The following is a 22,548-nucleotide window of genomic DNA, read 5'->3' as shown; positions in this document are numbered from 1 at the left end:
CAGGGCCAGACCCCGAGGTAGGTGGGTGGGTGGGTGGGTGGGCGGGCAGGCAGGCATCTGTGCCTCTGCAGAGCCGCAGCTGGGATTACAGGGCGAGGGGGTTGGTTCTGACAGCCCTGGGGCCCAAGGGTGGTCTCCCGGGCCCGGAGAGGGGGAGTCCCTGCAGGCCTTGTCCCCAGTGGCTCTGTCATCTCTGGGTACAGGCCGGGACCAGCCCGCAGGGACACCCCAGGGGGCTCTCAGCCTCCCTGTTGCAGCTGAGGAAATTGAGGCCCGGAGAAAGGAGGGTCCTCGGGTCACAGCGCCGGGTGGGAACCTAGGCCTTGCGGCTCCCTGTCCAGCCGCCTGGCCACAGGGGCGGCCCCGCTGCAGCTGCTTGGAAGTCCCTCGACCCTCGGCCTCTGTTTCTCCACCTGGCAGCGGTCTGTCCTGGTCAGGCAGGCCCGTGGTGCTAGTACTGTGGTTCTGCTTGTGGCCCAGGGCTCCTGGGAGACTTGGCCGTGGCTCAGGAATATGAGGGGGCTTCCTCAGACAGGCGAAGGGGCAGCTGAAGTTCAAAATAGCCGGGCCAGGTGGGGCCCAGCCCGGTGCCCAGGGCCAGGCTCTTAAGGAGCCCGGGGAGCAGACAGACGCCCGCCCTCCTGGGTCGAAGTCCAGGGGCCCTGCAGGCAGATGGCCGCGGTACCACCTGCCTGGGGGTGAAGCTGGGGGTGGGCTCTCAGGAATGCCCCTTGTCCGGGAGGAGCAGGGGCACTTAGTTGCTTGTCCACTGGGTCAGGGGGGGTGGGATGATGGAGCCCCTGTCCTGGATTCCCCAGCCACGACCCTGAAGCCACTGACCATGGGGTACCCCCGCCCAGGGCGAAGGCTGCTGGGAGGTGGGGCGGCTGAGAGGCGTGGAGGGCTGACTCTGGATGGGCAGGGGCAGCTGGCCTTCAGCGCCACCCCCACCCCTTGCCAGTGTGGGCCCGGTGCTGCCCACCCTGGCCTGAGCCTGGTAGGCGTGGATGTGGGTGGGCTGAGGCTGGACGAGGCGTGGCTGCCCTGGGGCTCACGGCCCCCACCCTTGAGGCTCTGCCCGTGGGAGGCGAATCCCCACTCCCCAACCAACACAAACCAAACCCCGCCCTCCTGGGGCAGCTGGTGCCCCTGCGGAGGGGGCAGCCGAGGAGTGGGGTCTGTTCTCTGCCCTGAGGAGCGAGGAGGTGGGTGGAGGGGGCAGCTGGCAGGACTGCTGGGGGGAGCGGGGCCCCGGGAAGAAAGGGGCCTTTCAGAGCTGGCCTGCACCCCTTGTTCTCGCCCTGCCCCCGTCCCCTGCCCCTCCCCCTTCTGGGGAGCCCTGGAGCTCACCGCGTGTGTCACCCGTTTGGCCCAGGAGTTTGAGAATGCCGAGGGGGAGGAGTACGCGGCCGACTTCTCGGCACAGGGCTCCCCCGCAGCAGCGGCTCAGAACGGGCCCGACGTGTACGTCCTGCCACTCACCGAGGTCTCCCTGCCTATGGCCAAGCAGCCCGGGCGTTCAGGTGAGTGAGCCCCCAGGTGGGCGAGCCCCCAGGTGGGCGTAGGGTGTGGCTTGGGGGTCAGTGCTCCTGGGGAGGGGAGGCAAGGGGCTGGTGTGTGCCCCCTTTTGCTGGCCCTGGGGCTCTGTGAGCAGGCTTGGGCCAGCTGGGGCTACTGTGCAAAGGGGGCGGGGGTCGCTCCCTCTGGTCCTGGGGTGGGCACCCACGTGCTGGGAGGAGGGGTTTCTCTGCGGTCCCTGGGATGCTGGACTCCAAACATGGGCTCCTTGGTGCCCAGGAGCAGGGCCCACCCACTGCGGGGGAGGGGCTCTTTGGGGCTCCTTCTGTGGGTGGAGCCTTTTGCTCAGGGCCCTGGGGTAGGGGAAGGAGGGGCCTGGGTCCCCCCAGTGCATGTAGGTTGCAGGTGCAGGCGGGGCCTCTTCCTGTGGCTTCCTTGCCATGTCTCCCACTCGCCCCATCCCGTGGTCCCCCCACCAGGCTGGCAACCCACATGGCAGATGCAGGGCCCACACTCCAGAGGTTAAAGGTCAGTGGCCAACTTGGGCTTTGAACCTATATCTGCCTGATTCAGCACTGCAAGAACCCCCCAGCTGTGTCTGGAGGCTGGTGGGGGGGTCCCTGGCCCCAGGCCCCCTCCCTGGCAGCTCCTAGGTCAGGCCTGTGCCCACCCCCAGCTCCTCCAGGTGCACTGAGAAGGGTGTCAGGCCCAGGGGGGGCTTTGTTGGCACCAGGGTCTGTGATGAGTAAGCCTGCCCTACCTGCTTGTGTTCTGGGCCCTGCTGGTCCTGACCACGGTGCTGCCCACCCCGAAGCCCAGCCTTCATCATGGGCCAGGGGCCTCCAAGGCACTGGGCTGGGCCCAGCCCCCTGGCACCATGACTGTCACTCCCCACCCCCCTGCAGGTGTCTCCTAGAGGAGGCTTCACCAGATAGGCAGGAATTTCAGGTCCCGGGGCTCCTCTGTTGAGTGGCCCAAAGGAACACCCTATAAAACCTTGAAGGTGGGGTCTCTGCTATAGGAGGCCCCCAACCTTCCTGGGTGACCATGGGAGTTTCTGAGCCTGTGCGGACAGTGCTGGATGCTAGGAGCTGTTGCGGAGCAAGGGGCCCCCCAGGGGACACTGTACCCCTGGCCTGGGCCTGTCACCTGCCCCTGGCAGTGTGCGTGCCTGGGACCCCAAGGAATCTTTGAGACCCAGTGTCTTCCACCGCTTAAGGGACTGTCCCTAGGGATGAGGAGGGGCAGGGATCCAGGAGGGGGCAGTGATTGCATGCTTTTTTCTACTTTTTTAGCTCTGTTCTGTTCTTTATAGGGTACCCTGCTTCTGGGGAGGGGGAGAGATTTGGGAGATGCTAGGAGGGCAGCCCACCTGGAGGTTAAGGATTATAAACCTGGGTAGCAAGTACTACCCTCTCTAAACTGTGGGGGAAGATGGCCCAGCCTTCAGGCTCCCCAGCTTGGCTCTATAGGTGCTGGCCCTTGGGTGCGGACCCCAAAACCCCTGGACCCGGCCTGCCACGCCTCCTGCAGATGCCAGGAGACCTTTCCCGTTGGCTGGCAGTCAGCATGCTCCACCTTCGTCACTGCCCCACTGTCAAGACTGCTGAGCCTGCTTGGGGAGACCCCAGGCTGGAGGTTGGGGGCAGCAGGCTGGACCTCAGGGGGAGGAGCCCCAGGACTCAGGGCCCCAGTGGGACCCCTTACCCCCAGTTCTGCTCAGCATCAAGGTCAACTTTCCCTAGGGTTTCCAGTCCCTGGGAGCAGCCCCTCACCTTGGAGTCTACTGGCTGCCAGGCTCAGCCTGTCCCCTGGGCCCTCTGGGCAGTTGGCGTGGGAGCAGAATTCGGGGAATCCCTTGGGGCACAGGCGGGGTGTGGGTGGGCTCAGCAGCTCTGGCCCTTCCTCTGGGGCCCTCACTGACCCTTCCTGCCTGCTGACCTCACCCAGCCCAGCCTGCAGGAGAATGGGCCCAGTGTGTTCCGTACAGGGCTGTGCCAAGCAGCCCCCAACAAAGGAGCCTTTGGCGTGCCTGGCGCTGGAATGCCAGCCTGCGGCAGGGGCGAGGGGACGGGCCACTCCACTTCCCTCCTCCCCATGGCCTCCGCCCCAGCCACACTGCCTGCCCATCATTGCCTGTGCGCTGGTCCCGGCTCCAGGCCCTGCTGTTTCCAGCCTGGCTTGTCCCTGTAGCTTGGGGCACAGCCTTCCCAGACCCACTCAGAAGGATGCATGGATGCGGCTTGCAGGTCCACAGCTCCCCTGGGCAGCAGGTGCCCTGCTCCTGATGGCCACCCCCATCAGGAGGGAGCAGGGGGCTCTGGGTGGCTCCCCAGAACAGGCCATGCAGGCAGCCCCTCTAGGGGCCAGGCGAGAGATGGGGGCAATGATGGAGGCTGAGCTGGCATCTCTGAGCCCCCTGCCCTGTTACAGTGCAGCTGCTCAAGTCCACAGATCTGGGCCGGCACAGCCTCCTGTACTTGGAGGAGATTGGCCATGGCTGGTTTGGGAAGGTGAGTTGCGTTCCCGGGGGTTGGTGGGGATGGGGGAGGGACTGGCAGCGTGGTCCGCTCTTTTGCCTGGCAGGTGGAGAGGGTGGGTTGGAGACCTGCTTCTTCTAGAAACCTCCCCAGCCCTGGGGTCCCCTCTCAAGGCACACTGTACTGGGCCCCTCCCTGGGGACCTCAGGGTCCGGCAGCCTCTTCTCTGCAGATCCTGGTATCATGCTGGGAGATGCCTCTGATTGGGCAGGGATGGGGAGCAGCATCTGGGTCCTGGCTTCTCCCTGACCACCAGCCTGGGTGGGACAATGAGTCCATCTTCCTCACTGCAGACCCCCAGAGCTCTGAGAACAGCTGGGGACCTTAGGGGAGGTAGACACAAAAGACGGAGTATTACAGCCAGGAGGGCTCGCTCTCCCAGGAGTGGTCCAGAACCCATTTTGCAAATGAGTACATTGAGGCACAGAAACAGACTGCTTTGGCTGGAAGAGCAAGGCTGGGGGCAGAGCTTGGGGACGGTGGAGTCCGCCCACCTGGTGATGCCTGCCCCGCAGGTATTCCTCGGGGAGGTGAACTCGGGCATCAGCAGCACCCAGGTGGTGGTGAAGGAGCTGAAGGTGAGCGCCAGCGTGCAGGAGCAGATGCAATTCCTGGAGGAGGCACAGCCCTACAGGTGGGTGGCACCTGGGGACAGGCTCAGCCGGAGGGGGTGGGCCACTGGCCGGGAGGTGGGGACGCGGGCCCTGTAGACAAAGGCAAGCTTTGTGCTGCCCCGCTCCTGCCCTGCCCTGAGTGCGAGTCAGGGGGGCAGCCTGTTGGCTCCCGCAGGGCCCTGCAGCACAGCAACCTGCTCCAGTGCCTGGCCCAGTGCGCCGAGGTGACGCCCTACCTGTTGGTGATGGAGTTCTGCCCGATGGTGAGTCGCCCGCTCCCTGGCCCTCCAGCCCCTGCCCTGCGCTTCTGGAAGGTGGGCCTGGCCTTCCTGCTGAGCCAGGGACCCCTCACCCCCACCCTCTGGACCTCACATCCCCCCCAAAGTGGGGTCCAGTTGGCTCTGCACCACTACCTCCCAGAGGCGGCCTCGGGGAGGAAGGAGGTGGTCCCCCTTCAGAGACAGCGGCCGTCCGGGCTGGGATTCCACTGTACCCTGGGGGAGGGGGGCTTCCCCATCTGCCTGTGCTGCTCTGAGTCACGGCGGTTTTCCTGAGAGGCACCCCGGCCAGCTCGGGGCGGGGCTCACGGCCCTTGCATCTGGTCCACGGCCTCGCTCATACTTTGGTCTCGGGCCCTCCACCACACACACACACACACGGCTGAGCCGCTTGCTGACAGGGAGGCGGCCTCCACAGATGTGGGCCCCCCCACCGTCTAGTTTCTGGACTCCTGGTGTAGCCTCTCAGGGCTTCCCCAGGATGCCTGGGCCCTCCCTGGAGCTGAGCGGCGTCAGCAGGTCATCAGCAGGTCAAGGAGTTGCCAGAGGACACTCTGGCCACCGGCTCTGAGTTCTGCCCAGGCTCAGCGTCACTGCTCGTGTGGCCTGTCTGCCGCCCACCAGCTGAGAGGTGGCGAGCATCTGGGCCCCGGTGGTCTGTATGCGGGATGTGACCCTGCTGGCCCGCAAGACGGCCTGGGGCTGGGGCTGTCAGTGTGGGGAAAGTGTCCGCTGCCTGCGGGGTCATCCTACTGAGAGCTGGCCCCTGGGGGGCGGACATGGGCTCCTCTGGGCAGCGGCAGCCCTGCAGCGTCAGCAGCATGCCTGGTCCCCCCATGGGCCCTGCTGAGGAGGGAGGGGCCGGGCGGTGGGCTTGCAAGGGCACCCACTCCCCACCAGCAGCTGATAGTGCTGCTCTTCTCGGCAGGGGGACCTCAAGGGCTACCTACGGAGCTGTCGGGTGGCAGAGTCTATGGTGCCCGACCCTCTGACCCTGCAGCGCATGGCCTGTGAGGTGGCCTGTGGCGTCCTGCACCTGCATCGCAACAACTATGTGCACAGGTGAGGGCGCAGGCGGCCCACGAGCTCTCTGCAGGGCCTCCGCACCTGCTCCGGGGGCCGCGTGAGGTGGATCCTCAATTAACTGGGTTAGTCTTTGTTCAGCCTCTAGGGACCACTGTACAAAGGGATTTTGTCAAATAATAAACACCAGGCAGAGGGGAGTTGAACACCTGCTTCTGCAGGAGGGTTAAGCCAGGCGACGTCCACTGTCCAGCTTGCCTGGCTGGGCATGCGGTAGGGCCTGAGGCCCATCCTCTGTCCCCAGGGTGGTCAGCGCTGCCTGGTGGCCCTATGGCGGCCCCTACTCTCCTCTGTCTCTCTCAGGCCTGGAGGGAGGGGTGGCTCTGTCCTGCTTCCCACCCTGGCCCCTGAAGTCGGAAAGACGGGCCAGGGCCCAGCGTAGGGGGACATGCCGGAAGAAGTGGCGATGGACGTGGCCCCAGCAGCCCCGGACAGCACTCGGGCCGTCCTCCACAACAATATCCTGGTGCTGAGTGATGACACATGCAACTCCAGCATCAGTGATTTTGTTGAAGAGGGCAGCTGCCAGCCTCCCGACCTTCCCGCCGAGCCCACCCAGCCCCAAGCGCCCATCTGTGGCCCCCAGCACAGCAGCATTTTGGCCGATGTGTGCTGACCCCACGTTTGCCCCAGTGCCCTGGGCCCCAGACACCCATGGGGCCACAAGGCAGGCAGGGGAGGAGCCGGCAGCCAAGGCCAGCCATGGGTGGGAGGCAAAGGTGGTGGGGAGCGGCACTGCTGGGTGGGCACTCCACACCCCCACCCTGCCAGGGGCTGTGTGTGCACAGGGCAGGGGCAGGACCCTGGGGTGCTCAGTTGCCCCACTGATGCCTGCCTTCAGGGAGCTGAGGGGGGCAGTGTGGCAGGCGGGAGAAGACTGCAGTGTCCCTGGGCTGGCTCGCCCCCGAGGGATGGGTCAGCAGACTGGTGTCCCAGGAGAAGCAGGGGAGTGGACTGGGGTCAGGGGATGGGGTTTCAGTGAGGCAGGCCTCGTCCAAGGAGGGCCCTTGGGCACCTTCTAGCTGGCCCTGGGCATTGTTTTCCTCGTCTGCCTTCTAACATGTGTGGCCCCATCCACTCAGACCCTCAAAGTGTCCAGTCCTGGGCGAGGGGCAGGGCGGGCAGCCTCTGAGATGCCCTTTTCCACCCACCCACCGACCGAAGCGAGCCCAGGATGCCCTCGGCGACAAGTGGCCCAGTCCCCTCAGTGCCCTGGATGCCCCAGTCCGGCACTGCCGGCTGACCCCACCCTCCCACCCTCAGTGACCTGGCCCTGAGGAACTGCCTGCTCACAGCCGACCTGACGGTGAAGATCGGTGACTATGGCCTGTCTCACGGCAAATACAGGGTGAGTGGGCCGGCTCGGGCCAGGGCAGGGCCGGCCGCACTTGCCTACGGGGTGACACTGTCCCACGTGCCGACAGGAGGACTACTTCGTGACGGCTGACCAGCTGTGGGTGCCACTGCGCTGGATCGCGCCTGAGCTGGTGGACGAGGTGCACTGCAACCTGCTGGTGGTGGACCAGACCAAGGCCAGCAACGTGTGGTGAGTGTGGGCCTGGCAGTCACCATGAGGACTTGAACCCCTGAAAGCCGACGACTTGATGCTCACCTGCGACCGTCAGCCCTCATGGCTGCCCTGTCTGGTGCCGAGTGAGTGTCCAGTGAGGACGCGGGGCGCTGTGGGGGCTGAGTCCCACCCGCCTGCCGGCTCCCTGGTGTTGGAGGGGATGCAGGCTGGCCACGCCAAGCAAGGCCACATGTGTGAGGATGTGTTTGTGTAGCCCTGTCGCTCTGTCGCTCTGTAGGAGGTGGCCAAATACACCCCCAGGTAAGGTCGTGGGGGTTCTGGAGCCACCTGTCGCTGCCCAGTGCCACGGCCTACAGCGGTTGGGCTGGCAGAGCGGTAGGGCCCATGGGGCCTGTGGAGGAAGCCCTGCCCCTCCCAGGGCCCACTGGGCCGATGCCCGAAGACATCAGGGTCAGAGCACTCGGGCAAGTTGATGAGACATGAGGCCTCGTGGTAGCACCTGTTCCCATTGAAAGGGGACAGTGGGGCTGGGGGTCTCCTATGACTGCAGCCTGGAGGTTTGGGGCTGGGCACAGAGCGGGTGCTTGGACCCAAGACTACAGCCTCTAGAGGCTTGGCTGTGGCGGTCCCCCGTCCCTGGCCTTGACCAGGCTCTGCTTCCCCCTCCTGCTTCCTCCCAGGCCCGTCTGGCCTCCCTCTGCTCCTGATAAACCCTCAGGGCCTGGATCCAGGGCCCAGTCCCCCTCCTGAGCTCCCCAGGGGTCTTCCCTGAGCCATTAACTGTACCCCCGTCACAGACACTCCATTCCCCTGCTCGCCTCTCCCTCTGGCTGACCCTCCCCTGCCTGCCCATCAGCCCACACTCACTGGGGTCCCCTAGATGGCTTTGGCCAGGGCCACTGTGACGTCTCTGTCGCCAATTCTGCTGTCCCTCATACCCCCAGTTTCGTGGGACAGCCTGGGGTCCCCGGGAGTTGGGTGAAGCTACCGCCCACTGGAAAGATCCCAGCTGCCTTCTCCCAGCCCTGCGTGCACTGGCTGCCTGGCCCACCTATGCTGGCTGGGGTGTCCCTAGACTCACCCCCCACCTCCGCCTCACCCCCCACCTCCGCCTCACCCCCCGCCCCGCCTCACCCACCCCTCCGCCTCACCCCCCACTCCGCCTCACCCCCCACTCCGCCTCACCCTCTAGCACACTCCCTCCCTCTGGCCTCCGCAGGTGCCTGGCAGGACTGGGAGTTTCTCCAGGGCATTTCCTGCACCTAGCAGTGTCTGGGCTTCAGCCCAGCAAGGGAATCAACGAATGAACAAATTGACTGGGTTTGTGGGAGGCCAGTCTGGCGTTTATTTGTCCAAGCACCCTGGGTGTGGGCTCGGACCCGGCCAGGTGGCACATGCTGCCCATTTACTGAAGGAAGGCGCCGTCTTCTGGCTGCTGGTGTGATGACGGGAGCTGCCCTTGGCGCCCAAGTCTTCGAGACCCTTTGTAGCCGTGCGTTGGCCAGCCAGGCCCCCTCTCTGATGGCTGTCACCCCCACAGGTCCCTGGGCGTGACCATCTGGGAGCTCTTTGAGCTGGGAGCGCAGCCCTATCCCCACCACTCCGACCGGCAGGTGCTGGCCTATGCTGTCCGGGAGCAGCAGCTCAAGCTGCCCAAGCCCCAGCTGCAGCTGACCCTCTCTGACCGCTGGTGAGGACCCTGTGAGGCCAGGCAGGGCTGGGGGTATCCCCAGCAGGAAGGACAACACAAAGGGGGGTGCTCTGAGTCCCTAGAGCGTAAGTGGCTCCTCCTGACCGCCTGGGTTTCCAGCTCCCCCTGGCTCTCCCCGGCCAGCAGTGACCTCTGGGCCCCACCCTGTGCCTACAGTGGAATGGCCGCTTTATCCAAAATACAAATTTGCCTGCAGTCCTGGCAGGGATGAGCTAAGGGAACAGTGCCCTGGTACACTGCTGTTTCCCACACCACCGCGCCCACTTTAGGAGATGCCCCTAACTGCCCTCAGGGGATTCTGTGAGAAGGGGCGGAACTCAGACCCTCATGCTGAGGGCGGACTGGCTCACTCCCTGGGGGTTGGGGTCCTGGCCAGGCACTACTACCCGTGGGGGGTGGGCAGGGACTGAGCCCTAGGGCATCCCTTCCTGCAGGTATGAGGTGATGCAGTTCTGCTGGCTGCAGCCTGAGCAGCGGCCGACGGCCGAGGAGGTGCACCTGCTGCTGTCCTACTTGTGTGCCAAGGGTGCCACCGAGGCGGAGGAGGAGTTTGAGCGGCGCTGGCGCTCACTGCGGCCTGGCGGGGGTGGCGCAGGCCCCGGGCTGGGGGCGGCAGGCCTGGCACTGGGGGGCATGGGCGAGCTTGCGGCCACCTCATCCTTCCCACTGCTGGAGCAGTTTGCTGGCGACAGCTTCCACACGGATGGTGACGACGTGCTGACGGTGACTGAGACGAGCCGTGGCCTCAACTTCGAGTACAAGTGGGAAGCGGGCCGCGGCTCCGAGGCCTTCCCGCCGCCTGAGGACGCACTGAGTCCGGGCCGAGACGCGCGTCTGCAGGAGCACTGCATCCCTGACGGCGCTCCCCCAGGCGTGGTGCCGGTGCTCAGCGCTCACAGCCCCTCGGTGGGCAGCGAGTACTTCATCCGCCTAGAAGACCCCACGCCTGCCGCAGGCCACGACCCCGACTGTGCTGGCTGTGTCCCCAGCACCCTCGCCGCTACCCTGCGCCCCGACGGCAGTGACCATGATGACGACTCTGACGGCAGCGTGGCCGCCTCGCCGGTCATGGAGCCACTGCTGGGCCACGCGCTGCCCGCTGATGGCCCCTGGGGCCACTGCGACTACTACCCATGCAGGAGCCATGCCCGTGACCTGCCTTGCACCTCACGCTCACCCTCACCCTCACCGGAGACCGCAATGCTGGCAGAGCCCAGAGCAGAGGATATTGACTGGGGCGTGGGGGCATTCTGCCCGCCCTTCTTTGAGGACCCGCTGGGCACATCCCCCTCCAGGAGCTCCGGGGCCCAACCATCCCCAGGTGGGGAAGAGCTGGGGGAGGCCGAGATGCCCAGGGCTGCCCAGCACGGACACTGGAGCTCCAATGTATCTGCCAACAACAACAGCAGCAGCCGAGCACCAGAGTTCTGGGTCCCGGGCCTCTCAGGATACACGGACTGCTGCCCTGGTGTGAAGCAGGCCCTACAGACCGTCCCTGAGCTGGGCCATCCTCTGATCCCAGAGGACCCCCGAGAGCCTCTCCTTGGGCCAAAGGGGGCCTCCTCTGGTAAGGAGCTGGGCCACTGCCTTGGCCTCCCCCATCTGTATCCTACTGAGGGCCTGACACCTGCCCCGTGCCTGGTCACACCCCCCTGGACAGAGGCAGCCAGAAGTGGTGGTGACAGTCCCCAGGCAGAGCCCAGGCTTGCAGAGGAGGCCGAGGGCTCCGCTGGACTCCAGCTGCCCCTTCCCTCCATCCCATCCCCATCCCAAGAGGGAGCCCTGCTTCCTGCCGAGGAGGCCAGCACCCCGCCCACCCTCCCTGCCTCACCCACGCCCACTGGCAGCCCACAGCCTGCCACCGAGCCAGTCCAGGCCCTAGACAGCGACAGTGGCAGCAGCTCCCCTGAGCTGGAGGCACCAGGCAGTGAAGACGAGGACACGACTGAGGCCACTTCTGGTGTCTTCACTGACTTGTCCAGCGACGGCCCGCAGGGTGAGAAACCAGATGTGACACCAGCCTTCCGCTCCCTACAGAAGCAGGTGGGGACCCCTGACTCCTTGGACTCCCTGGACATCCCATCCTCAGCCAGTGATGGCGGCTCTGTCTTCAGCCCATTAGCTGTTGGCACCCCTGGCGGGCAGCCCCGAGCCCTGGACAGCGGCTATGATACGGAGAACTACGAGTCCCCTGAGTTTGTACTTAAGGAGGCGCATGAGGCCTGTGAGCCTGAGGCCTTTGAGGAGCTGGCCTCAGAGGGTGAGAGCCCCGGGCCAGAGACTCGTCTCTCCGCCTCCCTGGGTGGCCTCAGCGAGAAGAATCCCTACCGCGACTCTGCCTACTTCTCAGACCTGGACACGGAGCCAGAGCCCACCTTGGGCCCCAAGGAGAAGCAAGGAGGTGTCCCAGTCCCCGGGCCAGAGCCCGATCTGGAGAGCCCGAAGAGCCCCAGGCTGCTGTCTGTACTGCCCTCCCCTGAGTTGGGGATGCTTGGGGAGGCACAGGGCTCTGGCCCCAGGGAGGTGCCGCCACAGCCACTGCCTGAGGACTCTTCCCCAGAGCCAAGCGCCTGCCCCAGGGGCCCCAGGCTGGAGCCTCCCTGGCCCCAAGACCCAGCCCAGGTGCCACCCATGCCCAGCCCCGGGCGCTCTAAGATTTTCCTGCTGACTCCGGTCCGGCCCAGCTCAGAAAGCCACCGCCCCGAGCTCCAGGAGACCCTGGGACTGCTGTCAGGGTCGGGCCTGCAGGAACGGACAGGGGGCCCAGGTGCCCCCAGAACCCCACTCTGCCTGGCCCTGCCGTCAGTCCCCGTGGCTCCAGAGGGGCGGCCGGAGGAGGAAGAGGAGGACAGCGAAGACAGTGATGAGTCGGACGAGGAGCTCCGCTGCTACAGCATCCAGGAGCCGAGCGAGGAGAGTGAGGAGGAGGCACCACCTGTGCCAGTGGTGGTGGCGGAGAGCCAGAGCGCGCGCAACCTGCGCAGCCTGCTTAAGATGCCCAGCCTGCTGTCCGAGGCCTTCTGCGAGGACCTGGAGCGCAAGAAGAAAGCCGTGTCCTTCTTCGACGACGTCACTGTCTACCTCTTCGACCAGGTGGGCGGCCGCCCTGGGTGGGCTCTGCGTGGGGAGTGGGGGGTCTGCGGTGGGACGGGAAGCCATGGGAGACTCCTGCTGTTCTGATCCTCCAGGAAAGCCCCACCCGGGAGCTCGGGGAGCCCTTCCCCGGTGTCAAGGAGTCGTCCCCCACGTTCCCGGCGGGCAGCCCGGGCTCCCCCAACACCCCCGGCCGGTCTCGGCGGGCTGACCGCTCCCCCGGCGGCCCTGCGGCCGAAGAGGGTGAGCTGGAGGCGGGGTGACGCGGCTGCGAGGGTGGGGCAACGGGGGTGGGGGTGGATCCTCATGGAGGCGGGGCAACAAGGCGGGGGTGGGGTGGGGTGGGGGGCTGTGACTTGCTGGTGGGCGGGGTCTCCCCCATCCGATCCACAACTGACGGCGGGCCCCTCGCAGGCGGAGGATTCGAGTGGGACGATGGCCTCCCGCTGACGCCGGCCCAGGAGCCCGCTCCGCGCGTCCCTGCTGCGCCCGCCAAGCCCAGCCCCTTCTCTCGCTTCACTGTCTCACCAGCGCCTGCGTCCCGCTTCTCCATCACGCACGTCTCCGACTCGGACTCCGGGTCCGTGGGAGGTGAGGCTGCGGTGGGGCTGGCAGGAGGGGATGCCGAGTCAGGACAGTGGTGAGGGCGGCCGGGAAGGGCACCTGCTGGGTGCGAGGCCCTGCGCTCGTTATTTCTCGTTTTCCGGACAAGCTGAGTTTTCAGACGGGGAAACTGAGGCTTAGAGAGGTCAGGTCACGCCAGGCCTGTTGGTTGTGGCCACCCTGGCATGTTTCCTCACCGCCCTGAGGAGATGCAGTGCCCCAGACAAAGCTGGCTCAGCACTCTCAGGATGTAGGCTGGATGCCCACTCCCTGCGGCCCCTCCCCCCCGCCCCGCTCTTTTCTCCCTCCTCCGAAGGCACCAGGCTGGACACTGAGTGCCCCCCACCCTGCTCTCTGACCTGCAGCAGCCTCTCTTGCCAGAACCTTCCCAGCCCCTGCTGGTCTGCCTCATCCACCACCGCCCCCCATCTCAGATCTAATGGCTTGTCCAGAGATGGTGGTGGTGGCTCAGGTGCCCAGGTGGGGCCCTACTCAGGGGCCTTAGCTCACCCCTCCCTCCAAGCTCCACTCCTGTCAACCTCAGACCAGGTGGGCTCATACCTGCCCAGTTGCCACCACCCCATTCTGCTAGGCTCCCCTGAAAGCTCACCTTCACTAAGATGCGCCTAGTTATCTTGTCCCCTAGGCAGACCCAGCCCCTCCCTTGCGGCCCTTGGCCTGTGGCTGCAGCCTTTAGGGAAGGATCTGCTGGCCTGTTTGTGTCACAGTGTGCCCTTAATGGATATCTGAACAAGCAAGCGGGTCACCAAGAGGCAAGTATGTGACCCTGGCCAGCCCAGTCCTGTTCAGGTCTCAGTTTCCCCACCTGTGAAAAGAGGACTCAAGAGGGCTGATGCTGAGCTTTGTTAGGCCCGATCCCTGGTGATGTGGTGGGAAGGATAATCGTCTGGCTCCTACCTAGGTAGGCAGGCAGGCCTGCTGCAGCCCCAGCTGCTCAGTGGCCCCTAAGCCAGGGATTGAGGCCAGGTGAAAGTCTGGGGGAGGGGACTCTGGCTGTCTTTGGAGGGAAGGGTGCTCTCAGGAGTCCCTGTGGCCCCAGTGTCTCCCTAAACATGTTTGCCAGGTCCTACAGCAGGTGCTGGGGGCAGCTGTAAAGAGGCCTGAGCCCCAGGCAGCCCCTGCTTGGAGCCCCTGCCGGTTTTCTTCCCGGCAGCAGCGAGGATGGTGACCAAGAGTGGTGGGGACTTGCATCCTGGCCGTGGTCAGCAGCGGCTTACAGGCGTTTCGGTGCCCCACGCAGCACCCTGGAGGAGCAGGGCAGGACGAGAGGCCCCTCTCTGGCGCTGGACATTAGAGCATCTGTGCACACCAGCCCCGTGCTGCCCCGGGGGCAGGATTTGTCCTGGACACTTGGGTTTGCTGCTAGGCCCTAGGGATGCCCTACAGCCGCCCCTCACCCTGAAGCTGCCCCCTCCCCCCGGCCCCCCGCTGTCAAGACTGCTTGGCCTCTGAGGCCAGGGGCCCTCGCACGCCCTGCCCACAGGTTCCTGTGGTGTGTTGCAGGCTGCTGTGTCCTCACCCCAGGTGAGAGGGCAGGTACAGGCCTCCTAGGACGGCCTCTCCCTGCCCCCTTTGCTCCTTCTGCCGGTTCAGGGTTTGCTCAGTGCAAGAGGAGGACACCAGGCTCGTGTGTCCCCGCTCCAAGTCTGTGGCTGTTTCCCCTTCACTGAATCAGACCGTAAGCTCTCCCTCCCCCACAGGTCTGGGCCGGCTTCTGCCTGGGTCCCACTGGAGCCCTGCGAGGGGACTGAGGTGGGCAGCCCAAAAGATGGGGGGCTTTCAGGTCACAGTCCTGCTGCTTCAGCCCCTGTCTAGAGGTGCCTGTGGCTCCCCTCTGTAAGGTAGGGCCCAGCTGCCAAAGGAAAGTGGGGGCTGCCCCCCACGGTCAGTGTCAGGGGGTTCCTACCACAGGGATGGAGACAGTGGGAAGGGGTGGAGCTGGGAGGGAGGCTGGGGCAGGGCAGCACAGGGGGTATTTTTGTAACGCTGTTGTCGGAACAGAGGGAAGGGGGATGCTTTTAAGTTATTGTTGCCAAAGAGACATAAAATTTATTGTTGGTTTTGGGGTGTGGGTGGGGACTTGTTTTGAGTTTGTTTTTTGTTTATTTGAGGCTTATGATGCTGGTACAATGATCGTCTTGTTCCTTTCTTGTCTGTTTTTTAAGAGAAATCAAAGCTAAGGAAAAAAGCCTTCATGCTAAGCGTGTTTTCTTTTGGAGTCTGCAGATAAAGCCTTGGGCAGGAGGAGGCATGGGCCGTGCTGGGGTGGGGTCCCTATAGTCCCTTCTGACCACTGGGGGATGCAGGAGGGAGACCACCCCTTCCTCTAGCTGTCCTTGGCACACCTTGGTGGAGGGAGACAGTGACCTTGGGCCCCTAGGGTGCCCAGGTTGGGGTGTCTTCCCAGAACCGGGCCAGCGGACTGACGCCTGCAGCCCTCACTTCCTGCCTGGAAGCTGGCCCTGCCTAGGTAAGGGTGAGTGGGGACCTCTCCGGGAAGCTCTTCCTCCTGCCTCTCCAGGGGTCGCCCCTGTCCCTCAGCACGGGGAGGCCGGGGGAGGGGGCGGTGAGGCTTCTGCGCCTCCACCGCAAACATCTGCCCTGGGACCCTGCCTCGCCCCACCCGGCCTGCCTCCAGCTCCTGCCAGCCAGGTGAGAGCCTCTGGGGTCCCGCCCCCTGTGCTTCGTGTTCCGGGCTGTGCGCAGAGCCCCTCCTGGGAGGGTCTGGGAGGAGCAAGCGAACGCTGCCCAGAGCGTCTCCCGAGCTAAGGGCCGCTGCCACCGACGGGGCTGGCACGGCTGTATTTCAGCCTCAAATGTCAGACAGCACGGATCCGATAAAGTGTCTACAATCTTGTATTTCAGCTGAAATATGCAAACAGCCAGAGCATTGAGGGGGCCCACCCAGGAATCCTGGGACAGGACCCCCTCAATGGCACACAGCTTGGGGAGCCAGGCCACAGCCCCGACCGCCCTGGGGACAGGGAGGAGAGCCGGGGGCCCTGCAGCCAGTTCTGGATGGGAGTTAGGGTGTGGGCAGGGAGAAACTGGGACAGAGAGGCCCACAAAACTGCCAGTGGGAGGGGGGAGAATCAGCAAATCCCCAATAAAGGGTCTGCCAGGAAGTTGTGCTCATAATAAATCCAAGGAAGGGGGGCAGGCCCTCGCCCTCCCCTTGCCCCTGCATGCTGCTGCAGGCACGTACAGGTGGGCAGCCTCGTTACTGACCAGACAGGGGCTCCCCTTTACAAGCTGATGCGATGGCCCTCCCTGCACCCTGGGGGCTCCCTGGCCCACACAACAGATGGGCCTGATCCAAAAGGTTGGCCGCACAGCCCAGGCAGCAGGTCCCCGCTCCAGGGGCCAGCCCCCCTCATTCTCCTTGGCCACGGCCACGCCACCTCCTGACCCTATAGGAACAGCCGGGGTCCAGCCCAGGCCAGACTGAGGTGGGGGCAGAAGGGCTTGGAAGGAGAGAATTCTCTAAATGGGGAGCAAGCAGATTGTAACAAAACAGGTTACAGGTCAGGGTGGGGGAGGAGGGGCCCCACGGGCAGTGGGTGCAGACGTGGCCGTCAGCTGAGGAGTGGGGCAGACCTGTCATTGGTCACCGTCGGCTTCAGCTGGACGCTGGCGAAGGGATTCCTGAGAAGAGGAGAGAAGAGTGGTTTTAGTGGTTTTCAGGAGGGGTGCTGAGTGCCGTCCCGCGGCCACAGACGGCACCCACCTGGACCCCGACGGCCCAGCCTCTGAGCTCAGGGCCCGGGGGTGGCAGAGGCCGCGGGGGAGAGCCAGAAAGGGGTGCTGTCCGCAAGGCCAGCTGAGCCCCAGCACGCCATCCTCTGCTCACCCCCCCCAGGTGCCCCACCTTGAACCGTCAACCCTCCCAAAGGCAGGGTGGGTGGGCATGGGGGGGTGCCCTCCACATCAGCCCCGGTCCTTTCTCTGCAACCTGAGGCAGCCCCACATAAGCCGCACCCGAGCTCGATGTGCCGCCCCCCAAGGCCAAGCACCTCCCCGCCACCTGCCCGAGAGTAGCGGCTGAGCCCGTCTGCAAGGACACAGCTGTTGACACACAGAGCCACAGCTCAGCAGAGCACACAAGCCCAGCCCATGCATCCTGGGGACCCAGAGAGTGGCCCGCCCCATGCCGACACGACAGACACGGGGCGCAGGCACCCCAGCGGCAAGGGGGCTGGCAGGAGTGGACGCCCGCAGCCCCTGCGGAGGGGCTGACCGCCTCCTCAGAGAGGAGCCCTGCCCGTCCCTGAGTGCCGAGGCCGCGGCTGACGGACACAGACGGATGCACCAGACAAGGGGCTGAGATGGAACGAGATGAGTGCAGGGTGGGGCCGGCACCTGGCCTCGTGCTCACGGAGGCCTCTCCTCCTTGGGTTCGGTGGGCTCCGAGGACCTGCCCAGGCGGGGACGGCACAGGAGAGCAGCCCAGGGGACGTCAGTCCCAAGGGTGACAGCACGATGGCACGTGGGACACAGAGGGCTCGGCCTGAACGGGAGCCGTTACCTGGGGCAGGAGCGGCCTCTGACGTGGCTGGGCGTCCACAGGAGCTGGGTGGGCGCTCTGTCCAGGTGCCCAGGAAGATAGAACGTGGGGTGGGCAACTCTGTGTTTGCCTGAGGACCTGGCATTTTCTAAGACACTGAGGCACTTTGGACTCAGTTGTTCAAAGGATGAACTAGTGAGAGGAGACTGATGGAGCACCGTGTGGCTTCTGTGTCTCCAAGGTGCTGCCTGACAGTTGGCAGCACCTGCAGCCGTTCCGCCCCTGCCTCGGAACATCTGCACCTGATGAAAGGCCCTTCCAGCTGGCGGGGCCTCAGTCTCCCTCATTCAGGTCCTCTCTGGCCTCCCAGGCTTGGGTCTGAGCAGATGTGCTTCGGCCCCACTGGCCCCAAGTAGAGGCGGCCTAGAGGTTCTGCTGTGACCAGCGTCCTCTGCCCCGGGACGGAGGATGCAGGGCAGCCATCGTGGCGGCCGCCTTGACTGGACTCTGGTCCTAGAGGAGGGCTCCATGCCCTTGGCGGTCTGCAGCCAGGGTCATGGTGGGGGGTCTTGTGGGGCTAGAAACGGGGCAGGTTTGTCCATCCAGAGTCAGGGACCCAGCAGGGGAAGGGACCCAGAGAAGGGAGGATGGCACCTGTGCTGGCCAGAGCCAGGGGCTAAAGGGAGTTCCAGCCAGGTGTGTCCTGACACACCTACATTCTCATCAGAAAGGGTCAGTGACCAGCCACGTGTAAATCAACGAAGTTACAACACACCCTCAAACCATATACAAAAATAAACTCAAAATGGCTTACAGACTTAAATGTAAGACATGACACCATAAAACTCCTAGAAGAAAACATAGGCAAAACATTCTCTGACATAAATCGTACCAATATTTTCTTAGGTCAGTCTCCCAAGGCAATAAAAACAAAAGCAAAAATAAACCAATGGGACCTAATCAAACTTACAAGCTTTTGCACAGCAAAGGAAACCGTAAACAAACAAAAAGACGACCTACAGATTGGGAGAAGATATTTGCAAATGATGCGACTGACAAGGGCTTAATTTCCAAAATATACAAACAGCTCATACCTCTCAACAACAAAAAACCAAAGAACCCAATCAAAAAATGGGCAGAAGAGCTATCTAGACATTTGCCCAAAGAAGACATACAGATGGCCAACAGGCACATGAAAAGATGTTTAACATTGCTACTTATTAGAGAAATGCAAATCAAAACTACAATGAGGTACCACCTCACACTGGTCAGAATGGCCATCATTAAGAAGTCTACAAAAGGGAACTTCCCTACACTGTTGGTGGGAGATTGGTGCAGGCACTATGGAAAACAGTATGGAGGTTCCCCCCAAAACTAGAGTTGCCATGTGATCCAGATGAAACTATAATTCAAAAAGATACATGCACCCCTATGTTCACAGCAGCACTATTCACACTAGCCAAGACATGGAAACAACCTAAATGTCCACTGACAGATAAATGAATAAAGAAGATGTGGTATATACACAATGGAATATTACTAAGCCATAAAAAAGAATGAAATAATGCCATTTGCAGCAACATGAATAGACCTAGAGATTCTCATACGAAGTGAAGAACGACAAATAGCATATGATATCACTTATATGTAAAATCTAAAAAAAAATTATATAAATGAACTTAATCTACAAAACAGACTCACAGACATACAGAACAGACTTGCGGTTGCCAAGGAGGAAGAGGGGTGGGGGAGGGGTGGGTTGGCAGTTTGGGATTAGCAAATGAAAACTATTATATATAGAATGGATAGACAACAAGGTCCTACCGTATATCACAGGGAATTCTATTCAGTGTATCCTGTGATAAACCGTAATGGAAAAGAATATAAAAAAGAATGTATATATGGGTATAACTGAATCACTTTGCTATATGACAGAAATTAACAACACTGTAAATCAACTATACTTCAATTAAAAAAAAGGGGGTCAGGGCTTCCCCGGTGGCGCAGTGGTTGAGAGTCCGCCTGCCGATGCAGGGGACGCGGGTTCATGCCCCGGTCCGGGAAGATCCCACGTGCCGCAGAGCGGCTGGGCCCGTGAGCCATGGCCGCTGAGCCTGCGCGTCCGGAGCCTGTGCTCCGCAACGGGAGAGGCCTGCTTACCGCAAAAAAAAAAAAAAAAAAAAAAAAAGGGGGTCAGTGGCAAACCCACACTGCCACCTGAACCAGGAAGACCTCCCTGAAGAGGGTGTCTGGCCTCTGACCCACACCGTCCTCTTCTCCTCCTCGCAAAACAGCGTGACCATGGAAGAAGCATGTGCTGTCCACACTGCAGGTTCTGAGGATGCAGGTGGCAGCCGTAATCACTCCAGACCTCTGGAGCGACTCCCTCCTGCAGCCCCAACCAGAGACCCCTGGGTGGGACACTCCCACCCTTCAGCATCAGAGGAAGTGTGAGGCCCCCTTGGGTGCTCACCACCTTCTGGGATGCTCTGTGAAAGAACAGGCTTAAGAGCTACCCGCCGGGGAGGGCACCTGAGTGACCCCAGGTGAGGGACTTGGGTCAACACTGGGATGACAAAACATGACAAGATTTGGACCTGAGGCACTGCCGATCCTGCTGTCCTGCAGACGTCCGTCACTGCCCAGGGGTGGACGCCAGGGCCAATCAACAGCGGACCACGCAGACACAGAACAAGCTCTTCTTGACCCAAATGGGAGACGCTGGAGTATGCGAGGGTCAGTGCTGTCAGGATGCCAGGGCCCCTCCCCAGGCAGGGCCACCAGGCACTCAGGTGGAGGACTGGGGGCTGGGCGCTGTCCCCCTCCTGAGCAGGGACACAGGGACAACCGGTAGCTTTTATACAGCATGGATTTGCACCCTCCGGGGGGCAGGCCTGAAGTCCCGGGCATGGTGAAGACAGGCACGAGCCAGGCTCCCCGCCAGGAATGGCTGTCCCCACCACCCAGTCCTCTGCAGACCCTCACAGCCTGACGAGGTGGGACTCCTGCAGCCAAGCAGCATTCGGGTCCAGGCTCACGAAACATTCGTCACTGCGGATTTGGTGGAATCACCTTCAGTTATCTTCTGAATCCACTTCTTGAATAAGAAAGGGGGTGATTCTGAGAACAGCCCAGTCAGCACGAAGCGTGGCTTGTGTCCTGTGGTGACTCCGGAGCAGAGAAGGAGCGAAGAGCAGTCACAGCATAGATTTCAACTTTCTCCACCTTTTCCTCTTAAAACGTGGCACAACTTCAGAACATCGGCCCTTCTGGACTTGAGTCGTTCTCCTCCCCGGCCCTCCTCCCAGGGCTGTGAGCTCTGGCAAAGCTGAGCAACATCCCTCAACCAACCAGAGGTGGCTTGTGACACCTCCGCCCCTGGTAGAATCATCAGGACAGGCAGACCCTGCGGCCACCGTGCTGTGTGCCCCCAGGGATGAGTGCACCCCCGCCCGCCGTGCCCCTGGGGTTCTGCCCTGGGGGTTCTAGGCAGAGGCCATATGAGCCTCCCTGAGCCTTCACCCCCTTCCAGTACCTCCAGTGGGTGAGATCAGCTGGGCTCCACCAGCTCAGACGGACCACGAGGGCAGTAGAGGTGGGGGTGGGAGATGCAGGTGTCTCAAAGCATCTCGGAAGAAGAGGGACAGATGCAGGGGAGGAGAGTGGCCCAGGTCACCCGCTGCTGAGCCAGGGTCAAAGTCATTTCTCCCATCCCCAATTTCAGGAGCACTTGTCTCTAGAGTTTTCCAGAACTCATACTGCAGCTCATCAAGAGAAAGGCAGGAAAAAAACCCCAAACATATATATAGATAAAAAACCCTGGCAGTCCAGTGGTTAGGGCTCTTTGCTTCCACTGCTGGGGGCCCGGATTTGATCCCTGGTCAGGGAACTAAGATCCCACAAGTGGCGCAGTGCGGCCTAAACAAACAAACACACACACAAAAAAACAAAGGCAGCGAAGGAGCGAGAGGGAGAGTCCAGGACTTGCTGGAGTGGTCTGGCTGCCCACAGGGAGGATGGCATCGCCGTGACACCCACAGAAGTGAAGGGATGACCATCTATGTACAGGGTCCATGTGCCAGCTTCACGCAGCAGACTTCTCAGTGACAGGGCTGGGGTGAGGCAGAGGGGCAGCAGTGCTGCCCAGACCCAGGCCCAGGAGCAGTGGGCTCCCCCTGCATCCCCCCACCCCAGCCGTTGGCGCTTGCTTTCCAAGGGCACAGGGGAAGGGATCATCACCAGTTGGGAGTTGGAGGAGGCCACCAGGGCCTGCTCTGGAAAGCCTGGAGTAGCCCCTTGGAGCCATGTCAGGGCAGACAGCAGGTGAGCCTGGGCAGAACGGAGCCACTGCATCTGCTCATCCCCTGCGGGGCAGATGCATGCGGCTGCTCTCGTGTGCCTGTGACTCTCACCTGGGCACAGGCCATGGTGCTATCCCCAGACCCATCCTGGTCTCCCCAGCCCTCGAGGGACTGTGATACTCACCAACCCAGGAGCCAGCCAGGCCGGGCTCAGACCCACGCCCAGGGACCGGTCTGAGGGGCACTCAGCCAAAGAAGCCCAAAGCCAGCCTCGCAGCTGATCACCAGGCTTCACCCCGGTTATGGCCAAAGCACCCAGCAGAAGCAACAGGGAACCCAGACAGAGGGCCAGGCCAGACCCGCAAGCTTCCAGAGGGAGGAAATCCGAGAGCCCAAGGAGAGTCCAGGGAAGCAAAGACCCGGAGCCGAGAGCAGACGCAGGCTCAGCAGACCCTCGGACCCCAGCATAAGAAAACCAGGGCAACTTACTAACTCTAGTCAGGGGCCGCTCAAAATCTGGCCACTTCCACATCGGCACTGCAAGGAAACACAGGGCTCAGTTGGTGCATGTGGAGCGGGTGGGAGAGGTCTGAGGACTCCGAGGGGACATAAGCCAGATGGAGGATGAGGGGACGCCTGGCAGCTAGCGTATGCTGCCAGGAGCATGTGCCACCAGCCACAGGGCAGAGCTGGCTCTCCAGCCCCCAGGGAGGGGTCTGCAGGGAGGAAGCTCCAAGGAGCACATCAGCTC

At 62.9% G+C, this 22,548-nt stretch overlaps 2 protein-coding genes across 6 annotated transcripts in view; one reads left to right on the top strand and one right to left on the bottom strand.

Moving 5' to 3' along the window:
• AATK (apoptosis associated tyrosine kinase) overlaps positions 1-14,466 on the top strand; it is a gene marked incomplete at its 5' end in the record, with an annotated part of 38,658 nt that extends 24,192 nt beyond the window's left edge. Inside the window, 12 exons of one of the 2 annotated variants that reach the window (XM_081218385.1) lie at positions 1,376-1,523; positions 3,952-4,031; positions 4,574-4,692; positions 4,848-4,935; positions 5,879-6,012; positions 7,297-7,381; positions 7,458-7,579; positions 9,105-9,254; positions 9,710-12,368; positions 12,464-12,611; positions 12,783-12,959; positions 14,056-14,466. In XM_081218385.1, coding sequence (XP_081074511.1) covers positions 1,376-1,523; positions 3,952-4,031; positions 4,574-4,692; positions 4,848-4,935; positions 5,879-6,012; positions 7,297-7,381; positions 7,458-7,579; positions 9,105-9,254; positions 9,710-12,368; positions 12,464-12,611; positions 12,783-12,959; positions 14,056-14,096 — 3,951 coding nt within the window. In that variant the 3' untranslated portion in view covers positions 14,097-14,466. Of the gene's footprint in view, positions 1-1,375; positions 1,524-3,951; positions 4,032-4,573; positions 4,693-4,847; positions 4,936-5,878; positions 6,013-7,296; positions 7,382-7,457; positions 7,580-9,104; positions 9,255-9,709; positions 12,369-12,463; positions 12,612-12,782; positions 13,333-14,055 lie in introns of those variants that run through there. The other variant, XM_081218384.1, reaches the window with a different exon arrangement.
• Positions 14,467-15,830: 1,364 nt separating this feature from the next.
• BAIAP2 (BAR/IMD domain containing adaptor protein 2) overlaps positions 15,831-22,548 on the bottom strand; it is a 70,651-nt gene continuing 63,933 nt past the window's right edge. For 2 of the 4 annotated variants that reach the window (XM_081219690.1, XM_081219694.1), the window contains exon 14: positions 15,831-16,637. In XM_081219690.1, the coding sequence (XP_081075816.1) occupies positions 16,568-16,637 (70 nt within the window). In that variant the 3' untranslated portion in view covers positions 15,831-16,567. Of the gene's footprint in view, positions 16,638-22,286; positions 22,335-22,548 lie in introns of all 4 variants that reach the window. The other 2 variants (XM_081219692.1, XM_081219693.1) reach the window with 2 other exon arrangements.

Source organism: Mesoplodon bidens (assembly GCF_964165515.1).
Source record: "Mesoplodon bidens genome assembly, chromosome: 19".
Lineage (NCBI taxonomy): Eukaryota > Metazoa > Chordata > Mammalia > Artiodactyla > Ziphiidae > Mesoplodon > Mesoplodon bidens.
Note: the sequence above shows the minus strand (reverse complement) of the source record. Positions and strands in the feature narration are given on the sequence as shown.